The 12,431-nt window shown below is 44.7% G+C and overlaps 1 protein-coding gene across 1 annotated transcript; it reads right to left on the reverse strand.

Moving 5' to 3' along the window:
- Positions 1-11,096: 11,096 nt before the first annotated feature.
- On the reverse strand, positions 11,097-11,447 carry LOC134841737 (uncharacterized). The gene has a single exon (XM_063857775.1). It carries the CDS (start codon positions 11,445-11,447, stop codon positions 11,097-11,099), a length of 351 nt encoding a protein of 116 aa, XP_063713845.1.
- Between the last annotated feature and the right edge of the window lie 984 nt (positions 11,448-12,431).

Below are 12,431 nucleotides of genomic sequence, written 5' to 3' on the forward strand. Positions count from 1 at the left end.
GATTGTTTTTGTTCAGTAGATAAAAATCAACATCTCCATTGAAAGATGGATCAACTCCTAGCTTCTCATTATCTGAAAATGAATTCGAATGTTAATTAAATTCAATTCAGGACATGACCAGGAAGCTAAAATTCATAAAAAAACAGTTTGAGTTCTGAGCCCGAGACCCCTCCGGATTCTGGAATAACGTCCTTATTTCTTTTAGAAGGCTGGACACGTCGTCCCAACAATTTTCACGTTCGTGTGAATTGCTCGGTAACGATTGTAGCCACATAGTCGTTACAACTCGGAGCGGTTTCTGATAATTTCAAATTCTATCTGTCGTTATGTCTTCGTAGTTGTTTCTACTGCAGCTATTTTTGTTCTGATTTTCTTCTGTTTTTTCTTCAAAATGGCCGTTTCAGAACTTCTTTGAAATGTGACATCACCATTCGAAATTATAAAAATTTAAAATACCAGAATATTCTGACCTTCACGGTTTGTCTAATCGTTCAAATAACGTTGCTAATCCGTTAAAACCATTAATCTTCCAGGTCAGATGTTCTTTTTTGGTCGATAAAAATTCGAATACGAAATTGCTTTTTCGTACATTCTGGTCAAATGTCACACACTTCCCGGACAGCCCGGTCAATGTATTCGTTGAGTCTCGTATTCTTTATCAAAATGGCACAGTGTCATCAAACAGAATTTAAAAAATGCACGAAAACAATTTTATCCACCTCCTATCAACTCACTGCAGGATATAAATGGCATCATACCACACTATTATAGCCTCTCAAATTCTTTCACTAATCTGCACTTTCGAGGATAAACTTCAGATAAAACATCTTTTTAGACTTTCAATGTCTATGTCCCGATTTAAAACTTTTTCTCCTAGACTTAAAAGTGTAGAAACGCAGGACAGTCCTGCCAACCCACAAACTAAAATTATCCTACTATGCTTATTCCTTTCAGAAATTTAGTTGTTATTGGTCCTGAATATTAAAACTAAGGAACTCGGCGGTTAGAAGGAACAATGAAATAATCTCCTTCTTCAAGAGATTACCCAAGCCTTTCATGTCACCACCAAGTGATCAGTTGTCCTAGTTGATTAAAAACAATCAAGCAGGCTGGAATATTTTAATATATTCTCCACTCAAGCCTCTCTAAATAAACAGTAAGTGTCTCTAAAGCCACTAACTAAAATCAAAATGCAAGTTTTTAAATGCAACAAACTCTTTAATCTTCAAAACTCAACTAATTGTTTTCTTTTCAGTTTCAATTGCAACTTAGTTGCTTTGTTTCTCATTTGAGTTTTTTGTTACATACAAAACAATTCTGAGTTTTGTTATCTTTTCTTTCGTCGCTTCTTTGTTTCTTCCTTTGTTCGTCATTTAGAAGTTCTAAAACTTCTAAATTCTTCTAATTTTCTTTCTTTTTGCATCTTTTTTTTCGACCATCTGTCAATGTTCCATCTCCTCCTCCTGCGTCATTGACTCCGCACTTTCAGTCTCTGTGTCTTGCAACACGTCGGTAGCTATTCTGACGCTGTTGGAAACAGTCCTCCAACACTCCTGCTCTTCTACTCTTTGTTTACACTTGGTAGAGGATCAACGTTAGATTCTCTGTTTCGGCAGAAGCTGTTGTGGAGGCACAACTTCACGTTTCTCTCCAAGTCTTCCTTCAACATCTCTTCGTTTTCCCTTCCGTCACATTCACTTGTTCTAGAAAGTTTCCAGGGTCACTTCGCACACTCTTTTTACGAACTCGGCTGATTTTTCTTCAGGATTTTTGGCCAGGCTTACCTCTTTCACCAAGTAAGCATGGATCTTCCTGATCATCACATGGCCGCGCTCGAAAGCATCTGCGCCCAAAGCTGCTATCCGAGGGGTTAAGTGCAGCCACTGGTTAGCCTCTGGTTTCGTTCTCAAAACCATCGCCTCCAGATGAGCTCTGGTCTCCTTGGAGTTCTCTCTTCTCTCTCTTCCTTCTCTTACTTCCATTCCCCGGAACCACAAATCGTTTGACAACGCTGCGATTACTCGATGGTCATCGTAAATTCCCGGCTTGTATCTTGTATCCAATCTAGAGGTGCTGATCGTCTCCGCGGTCGGATTGACAGATCCTAATCTTAGCCTAGGATGGATGGTTCTTCTCATTGGTGCTTCTCCCAATTGATCTTGTACATCTGTCCTTTGCCCCGGCTCGCTAGAGCTTTGCGGCCTGTAGGTCGTCACACCTGGGACCGTTCCCAAATGTGTTTCTAAGTTAGGGGGCACAAAGCTTGAAATTGCCGGTTCATTCGCGGTTTCTTCCTTCTTCAGCATTCCCGTGTCAAAGAGCTCGACTTCCATTCCATCCAATCGCTCCTGGAAGACTCGGTTCAACCAGGCTTGTCCTTCAATGCTATCAAAGTGTATCCCATCAGTGGTTAATCTGGCCTGATCCATAGCTCTCAGCTCATGTTCATTGTCCATAAGGATCAACCGTCCAGCATTCTGACTTGCAAGATTTCTCAGGATGTTGTTCCACCTGATGACTCCTTCAATATGACTTTTTCCTGTTGCTGTCAACGTCTTTGTGCTCATGGGTACGGTGCAGACGCTCAGTACCGCGCAGCTGAAGTTCTTGTTATTGGTCCTGAATATTAAAACTAAGGAACTCGGCGGTTAGAAGGAACAATGAAATAATCTCCTTCTTCAAGAGATTACCCAAGCCTTTCATGTCACCACCAAGTGATCAGTTGTCCTAGTTGATTAAAAACAATCAAGCAGGCTGGAATATTTTAATATATTCTCCACTCAAGCCTCTCTAAATAAACAGTAAGTGTCTCTAAAGCCACTAACTAAAATCAAAATGCAAGTTTTTAAATGCAACAAACTCTTTAATCTTCAAAACTCAACTAATTGTTTTCTTTTCAGTTTCAATTGCCACTTAGTTGCTTTGTTTCTCATTTGAGTTTTTTGTTACATACAAAACAATTCTGAGTTTTGTTATCTTTTCTTTCGTCGCTTCTTTGTTTCTTCCTTTGTTCGTCATTTAGAAGTTCTAAAACTTCTAAATTCTTCTAATTTTCTTTCTTTTTGCATCTTTTTTTTCGACCATCTGTCAATGTTCCATCTCCTCCTCCTGCGTCATTGACTCCGCACTTTCAGTCTCTGTGTCTTGCAACACGTCGGTAGCTATTCTGACGCTGTTGGAAACAGTCCTCCAACACTCCTGCTCTTCTACTCTTTGTTTACACTTGGTAGAGGATCAACGTTAGATTCTCTGTTTCGGCAGAAGCTGTTGTGGAGGCACAACTTCACGTTTCTCTCCAAGTCTTCCTTCAACATCTCTTCGTTTTCCCTTCCGTCACATTCACTTGTTCTAGAAAGTTTCCAGGGTCACTTCGCACACTCTTTTTATGAACTCGGCTGATTTTTCTTCAGGATTTTTGGCCAGGCTTACCTCTTTCACCAAGTAAGCATGGATCTTCCTGATCATCACATGGCCGCGCTCGAAAGCATCTGCGCCCAAAGCTGCTATCCGAGGGGTTAAGTGCAGCCACTGGTTAGCCTCTGGTTTCGTTCTCAAAACCATCGCCTCCAGACGAGCTCTGGTCTCCTTGGAGTTCTCTCTTCTCTCTCTTCCTTCTCTTACTTCCATTCCCCGGAACCACAAATCGTTTGACAACGCTGCGATTACTCGATGGTCATCGTAAATTCCCGGCTTCAGTTTGAGTTGTTGACTGAAATTGGACAGTTACCACCCCAGCACTTCGTCCAATACTAGCATGTGTAGTGAATGGTCCTTGAACCCTCTCATCGCATTCGAGATGTCCAACCACACCGCAGGTAATTCAGCTCTGAGTGGCCTCAGATTCTCCGTCTCTATTTCGCGATTTGGGCAGATATGATCACATCATATTTCCCTTCCAAGAGCAAAGCCACCATCGCATACACAAACTTCAGTCCATCCGGGAGATGTGCATACCCAGGAGACAGTGCAAACTTTCTCCGGGTTGTTTTGGTGAAGGCACCTTCTTTCAGAGTGTCCACTACTTCACCCATTGACTCGAGGATATCCTTTATAGCCGGCCACACAGCGTCTTCGGCTGTCGTAGGCTTTCTGAGTCTCCTCAGGAAATCCCTACTGTGTAGATGATTGTTAATGCCACAAACACAATTGTGATTGGGTTCATTTTTGTCTGCCGTTGTACCCCGATTGCCATCGACACAGACTGCATAAGATCCAGGTCGACCGCTGCCATCATTATAACATCAGGCCAAAACCGAGACTTGGATGTATACACGAAGTCTGAACTCGCGACTACCATAACCTTTGCCTTCCTCATTTCTGCCTTGTCATACGCAGCAAAGACGGTCTCATTTTTCTTGATCCCCATCAATCCACCGTATCTCTGAACATCACACTCTTGGTTTAATTGTTTCAGGTACGCTCATTTTTTTACGTGACCTGGGGGTGCTTTTATCTGCCTGAACATTTTCACGTGTTGTCCTATTGGCGCCCAAGTCGTCAAGAATCTTCCGGGCCTTTCTTCTCGATTTCCTTCATCGTGATTCAATTTCACATCCTGCAATGGTCTCGTATTCACTGGACCCATTGTATTGTTTGAGGACAGTCTCTCTAAATCGGCAAATCTCAAGGCGGTTGTGGAGCAGAAGTTTATGCTAGCGGCTATCAACCAGTCTACTCCTGTTATTGAGTACAGTCCGTTGACAGACAATCTTGTTCCATTCAACATCTTCATGGCATCTGCTGCAAAGCTCACCGTCTGAAGGTTGAATTTCATCAGATCCTCTTTGTACATGCCAGGGAGAAGGTATGGGCCTCGATCACATCAAGGAGCTCCTGTCTGGGCGTCGCTCCTCTCGACTGGTGCTCGTCGTCTCTGATCTTGTATCCAATCTAGAGGTGCTGATCGTCTCCGCGGTCGGATTGACAGATCCTAATCTTAGCCTAGGATGGATGGTTCTTCTCATTGGTGCTTCTCCCAGTTGATCTTGTACATCTGTCCTTTGCCCCGGCTCGCTAGAGCTTTGCGGCCTGTAGGTCGTCACACCTGGGACCGTTCCCAAATGTGTTTCTAAGTTAGGGGGCACAAAGCTTGAAATTGCCGGTTCATTCGCGGTTTCTTCCTTCTTCAGCATTCCCGTGTCAAAGAGCTCGACTTCCATTCCATCCAATCGCTCCTGGAAGACTCGGTTCAACCAGGCTTGTCCTTCAATGCTATCAAAGTGTATCCCATCAGTGGTTAATCTGGCCTGATCCATAGCTCTCAGCTCATGTTCATTGTCCATAAGGATCAACCGTCCAGCATTCTGACTTGCAAGATTTCTCAGGATGTTGTTCCACCTGATGACTCCTTCAATATGACTTTTTCCTGTTGCTGTCAACGTCTTTGTGCTCATGGGTACGGTGCAGACGCTCAGTACCGCGCAGCTGAAGTTCTGCCAGAGAGTAGTAAACAGGCATACCATCATTGACTCCCATCGTGCCTCTTCCTCATCTGAGCCTCTTGATAAATTATTCGTCCCTATTAGGATCATTATGTTAGGGATCCTCCCTGGTTTCATCAGCTCCACCATCCCAAATAGCTGGGCTATAATTGCACCTCCAAAGGCCATCACCGTAGTGATCCAGGAGGTCCTCAAACTCTGGAGCACTCTGACTAAGCTGTCACCCTGTATCAGATGTGACGTCCCAAGTGGCGGTTGCTGCAGGTTTACTGCTGGGCTCCAAGTGAATCGATTGAAGCAGGCTCGCGAATCAGTTTCCGGAACTCTCGTGAAGCTATACTTCAACTGATTGTTCTTCTGCACGTCAATCACTTGGGACTTTTTCTTCATCGGTACTTCTCGTATCTTTCTCTCTGGAACCTTAGAGCTCTTTGTTGGTAACGTTGTATCACTAACTCTCGTTCTTGTCATCAACTCTTGTTGTCACTCGGGTCCGGGATTGTCACTCGACCAGTTGTAACTGGGAGTCGCGTCTCCGTCGTTTGACTCAACTCGCGAGGCGTCAAAAGTTCCATCGAGGACTGCCCGCGAGGGATATTCCTTGCAGGTATCACTTTCTCTACGGCTGTCGTCAATGCCAGCCGCTCCGATCGCTCTTTGTACTCTCGCCTCAAGCGCTCTATTTCTTCACCCTGCTTCTTGTTACAATCTTCAAAGAATTTCTTCCTTATGTCTCTATCTTCTTCGGTACTGAGCAGGGTCTTGGTAATCTCGTCCAGCTCACTTCTGGTCTTCTCCAGCTCGTCTATCGTTCCCTTAAGGTCTTGCCCGGTTTCGTTCGTCTGAACCTCCTCCTCTACTCTCGTCCTCTTAGTTGGCACAGCTGCTCTCATTTGTAAACTAGACGAGGTAGCCTCGCTGGTCATTTCCTGATGCATCCTCCTCAATCCAGGCCTAGGCTTGGTGGGCAAAGGCAACTCACCTGGTTGGTAGGTCCTCGAACTTCCCAATCCAGGCTCGTTCGCCAAGTCACTTCCTGAGAGAGCCCCGTTTCTCCACCTCCTTGCCCTCATGTTCGGGAGGTCGTCTAGTACTCCTCTTTCTCCGTAAGCTGCCATCAATAAGACTTCCGTGGGGCGGTCCCCACGGTTATCATGCCCCAAGATGTTTAGTAAGGCGGCCAGTAACATGACTACCTCTGGGTCCTCCATAGCCAAGTCCCGATCCATCAGCCGACGATAGATCGCATCCATCATCGGTCCTACGTACGCCTCTGCCAGGTCCATGTACTCTTTCAAATCAAAGTTGTCCATGTTCTTTCGGATTCGATTCTATTATCCTTTGATGAATTGAAATCAAGTGAATGATTAAATGATCAATCAGGATCTAGAAAAGAGGTCGCGAATATCACATTTGTCAACTTTACACTAATTTTTTATTAAAATTTATTTAAAAGAGTCAGATAAAAAAATTTTGATCCTAAAATTTATTAAAATCAGTCCGTTTCTAAATTTTTGGAAATTGACCTATGAATGGACAGTCCAAGTTCGGATCTATTCCTAAGATCACCATTCGGTTATTCATTGTCACTAATTCCTTCTTACCCAGGGTCTTTATAACATAACACATAACATAACATAACACACATATCACACACGACGCCTTCCTGCATGCAACCTAAACTCAGCCTATACTTAAACTTATTTTTTATGTAAGTATTCTTGTATATTAGTATCAGAGGAGACTACGTGTATCAGTGCATACAGTTCCCGTGGATGCAGTCGTCCTCTGTTCGGGTCGTACACCAGAAGCAAGAGCTCCTTCACTTCCCTTTCCACAAGGAAGTCTCTCAATCTCGTCAAGGACAAGACTAGGTTTTTCGGGTCCACGTGCCGCCTCTCCGTCGCCCTCATCACCAAGAAGCACAAGCTTTTTCCCGGTATTTGTGACGCCGCCGGAGGCAAAGCTGTTACGCCTCCTATTCCTGGCCTCTGCTTCCAAAGGAATTCTATGTTTTTATATTCTCTCTTAAAATCCGCTGCTAACGCTGTCTTAAAACTCATGTCTGCTGTGATCGCTATCGCACATGTTCTATTCGTGAGTATAAAATCGCTATCTGTCAAAATTATGCCACTTGAGTATTCATTTGGTAATTTAAAATTTGACTCAACTACCCTCACTATGTTCGGTTTCTTAGGGTCCTCGTCTGTTTCTGCTTCTAGATCACCTGTCTCTCTTGCTATTCTTAATTTTTTTATTAACAAATTTTCAGTGTGGATAAGTCATACCGGATATCAAATCGAGGTGGGAAGCCGGAATAAGTAATCGTCCTTCCTGGGCAGCACAGGAAGGATCACATATTTCGGTTTTTACGTATTTCATGCTTCCACGATCTACATCTTGAATCGTGACACTGGTCTCCTTTGGGTCCGACGTCATTTCGTTCAGCCATTCCCAGACACGCAGATTCGTCAAGTCTTGTTCATGAGATTGCTGTTGCTCGTCGTCGAATTCTACCTCGGGCTTCGACGGGTCATCGACCCACTCCTCGTCATGATCATCGACTATGTCAATGTCCTGTGACACAGTTATTTTCTCTAGACCCACTACTTCTTCCACTGTCTTCTTTAAATCTATCCTGTCCACTACGAAGTCGTCTCCGTAAGAATTATATTTCTTCGTGAGTCTTGTCCTGTCACTCTGTCGAGTCTGTATCGTAAATGGAAGATCCGGCTCCGAGTTCTTGGGGACCTCCATCTGTTCAGGGTCTTGCCAGTCGTCCTCTGCGTAGGGTAAGGTTTCTTCATCTGCTTCGATCACCTCGCTGAGATCCAGGTCAAGTTATGGACTTGTCCCTTCCTCTATGACCTCATTTCCATCGTTCTTTTCCCTGGTGCCCTTCTCGTTGACCTCACAAATAGGGTCCATCATCAGATAATTCCCCTCTTCCATTTCCGCAGGTATACACCAGTCCTCTGTCGATAGATTGCGTGGCTTAATATTCTCGTAGTGAGCGGCTCGGCTTGTACTCAGTCTGAAAAAGCGTCCCTCCTGATGCACTTCCGTAATCATGAAGGCTCCCTCACTTTTTCAGGAGCTTTTTTGTTCCTTTTGGTGGTATAACGTTCTGAAATACCCATACGTAGTCTCCTACCGCGTAAGTTTTTGCACCAGCTGCTTTTTTATCGAATTTTTTCCTCTGCCTTGTTCCGTCTACACAATTCGTTTAGTTCTTGCTTGTTGACGTCTAATCACATCCCTTACGTAGACTTGTGGTGATGTTTTCCTCCCCTCATACTCTGGGTAAAAGAAAGTCAAGGGCAGATACTTCTCGTGTCCGGTCAACATCATGTGTGGACTAACTCCAGTGGTGGAGTGTTGCGTGCTGTTGTAGGCTCCCATCACCTGTGGAAGATATCTGTCCCAATCGGTCATGTACCTGGAACAATATACTTCAGCATCGACACTAACGTTCGATTTTGCCTTTCCACTAAGCCATTCGTCTGGTGATGTTATGTCGTGGAGTGAGCTTGGGCCACCTTTGAACGTCTCATGAGCTCTTTCGTAAGTTCTCCCACGAAAGCCGTTCCGTTGTCCGATTGAAACGTCATCGGACAACCATGTCTGGCTCTCCACGTATTGATCAGGTGATCGCACGTCTCTTCTGCTGAGGCAGTTATGCAGTGCACGGCCTCTGCATACTTCGTGAAGTGATCTATAATGACCAAGACTTGATTGTAACCACTGTCTGTCATGCATATCTTTTGATTATCGATCTGCACCACTTCGTTAAATTTAGATGACTCGATCGACTGCAAGGAAAATTGCAACTTCCTTGGATCCTTGACCTGTTGGCATGACAGACATGCTGTTACCCACTTCTCGCATGCCTTTTTCATTCCACGCCACTCAAAGCGTTTCAAAATCCTCTGGTATACATTATCGATTCCCTGATGGCCCATCTGATCATGTGACCTGAATAAAAGTTCTGTCTGATAGAGGTGCGGCAACACTATCGCATGATATTTGTACAGGACTTTGTCCTCTTCTCTTCTCTTGCAAGCCACAATTTTGTCCTTGTTCAGATATAACCTTCCCTCTTTCTGCATAAAGTAATGTCTCAGAATGCGGTAACTATCTTCCTCCAGATCACCTTTGTCCGGAACTCCATTTTCGATCCACCTTTTCAGGTTGCTCGTCATGCGGTCATTTCTCTGTGCTCTTAGTAGGTCCGAGAGTCTCTATCTTGCCTTCAAGTACGTCTTCATGGCCCTCATCTGACTATTCTTTTCTTCTAGTTGATGCGTGTCATCTTCCATCTTAACGCACCAAATTTTCGCCAATGGTTGTGTTTCTTGTTCGAACGGTTGAAGATCAGTCCTGACTACCTATTTTTGCGGCAACAAACTTATCGAACGTTTCGATACTGCTATTGTTTCCAGATCATCTGCTGTGTTGTCAAAGACTCTCTCACCTTGGATGAGGTAGCGATCACTGTCAGGGTCTTGATATACCTCCCTAGCCAGATTCCTTGCTCGAGTTTCCACCAACAGTGTGTGGATCGCTAGCTCTGACAAGTCTGATCCTGAGCTCGAGTTCCTGTCTGAATAGGTGTCGATTCCTGAACTCCGGGAGTTGTCATCCATTGAAAAAATTGCGATAGAGCACGTTCCCTCCTCCGGATCAGTTCTGTGCGTTCTTCTCATCCATCTGAATTCCGCGGCCAAAATTTTATTCTCCAGGTCCTGTTTCTCATCAGGAAATATTCATCTACATCAGACTCCCCGGACAAACTTTCTTATCCCGGGTGTTGATCCTCAACTCGCCTGCTCTTCTCACTGTTACTTTTCCCGGACGAATTTTCTTGGCCTGGGTTCTGTTCAACCTTCTCAGTTTCCTTAATCTGGTCTTCAAAGGTAGAGGTTTTCTTTTGCGTATCGTATCCCAGCTCTTTCCGTTTGCGTGATGCCCTGGCTGCTGCCCACTCGGGATCATCTCTGGTCACTTCTCTCTCCAACAATCCACCCAGCATCCGCATCACTTGCGGTGTGACCTGCACTGTTTTATCCAATAATGAGAGGCTGTTAATGTTCATGCGAGAGAGTTCCTGCTGGACCAGGTTCGAGCGCAGCAACAGATCCAAGGGCACCGGGTCCTTCTTGAATAGATTCTTTATCTCAACTGCTTTATCTACAGGTAACTCAGAATGTCCTGGGATTGGATGTCCAGACTTATCCAACCATCTCGTCAAGGAAAGCGCTTCGTAAGTCTCTTTGTTCAGGAACGAGAATCCCTCCTTTATTTCTGCCTGATTGGCTTGCTTCTGTTCCAATCTTTCATAGAACTCAGTTTTCTTGCTGAGGCTATCAGCATACTGGTGTTTATCACGCATCCTGTGTTCGACTATCATGTGGTAGCCATCTGATCTCACTATCCATCTACCAATATAACTCTGATCCATCGAGCATGTCTTCAACCAGGATAACGCTCTGCTGTCCACGCGTAACTTAAAGGGAGCCCTCCCCAAGTATGCGCGGTACTTTTCCACGAATGTGACTACTGCAAACATTTCTGCTTTCGGTGCACCATCTTTCATCTCAGTTTCATTAGCACCTTACTGCCATATGCAATGGGACGGAGAACTGTTCTTCCATTTCATTCCTGCTCCGGATGCAGTATTCCTGAGATGGTTACTACTGATGCGTCTGTGTCAAGAACATAGATGACCTTTTCTGTAGGCATGCCTAGCACTGGCGCCTCGCACAGTTCCCGCTTTATGTTCTCGAAGGCAGTTTGTGCTTCCTCGTTCCATTCGAACTTCTTTCCTGTGTTGCGCATCAGCTTCTGCATTGGATACACCTTGTCTGCATATCCCTTTATGAACTCACGGTAATAATTGGCGAATCCTGGGAAGCTCATGAGTTGTGTGTCCGTCCTTGGAGCCTTCCTTATCAACACAGCCTCTACTGCTTCCGGGTCCGGCCTCACGCCATGCCTATCCACCATTCTTCCTAAATACTTTATTAAATCTCTGAGTATCTCACATTTCGATGGTTTACATTTCAAGCCTGCTCTTTTCATGCAGCCAAAGACACCTTCTCTAGCCGATCAATGTGGTCTTCCAGGGTGGGTGTTGCTATGACCACGTCATCCACATAACACATCACCAGGTTCCTGTACTTCTTCGTCACTCTGGTCAAAGCCTGAGATATCAGTCTTTGAAAAGTGGCCGTCGCGTTGCCGAAGGGCATCCTCTTCCACCGGTACAATTCCAATTCACATGCGAATCCGGTCTTCTCTCTGTCCTTCTTCCGCAGAGGGACCTGCCAGAAGGCAGAATCCAAGTCCAGTCTGGTGAAGAACTTGGCATCACCAAGTTTAGAGAGGTTTTCGTCTACCCGCAGTATCGGGTACGCGTCTTTTATTGTCACCGCGTTCAGGTAACGAAAGTCGCAACAGAACCTAAGCTGCCCCCTTCTTTTTTGCCATTAATACCCCGCAAGCCCACGGTGATTTCGAGTGTTCTATCATGTCATATTCGAGCAACATTTCTATCTCCGCTCGGCACGCTTCCGATTTATGTGGTGTCATTCGTCTTGCACCTTCCCTATGGGGAACGGCGCCTTCCTCTAATTCGATTTCGTGTTCGACGAAGTTGCAACAACCGATATCCACCTTATGTTGTGAAAATACATCCGCGTTCCGATTTAAAACCGCCCGCAATGATTCAAAATTTCCCTTGCCTATTTTCCCTTTTAAGTGTTCTATTTCTGGCAAAACCGGCTTGTCAGATTCTAGTTCATATAACGAGGGGCGTTCCGGAAAACTCGAGCAGCTCGACAAGCCGTCGTTCATTTCGGATTTCATTGAATTCAGTTTATGAATAGATTTAAATTCATTAATGTTTTAAAAAAATATATCTTTATTGGCATGATAAGGGCAGTCTTTCACACTATATCTCATCAAATTTTGTGTCTCGTCATAGTCGGT

This window comes from Symsagittifera roscoffensis, chromosome 3 (genome assembly GCF_963678635.1).
Source record: "Symsagittifera roscoffensis chromosome 3, txSymRosc1.1, whole genome shotgun sequence".
NCBI classification, from domain to species: Eukaryota; Metazoa; Xenacoelomorpha; order Acoela; family Convolutidae; genus Symsagittifera; species Symsagittifera roscoffensis.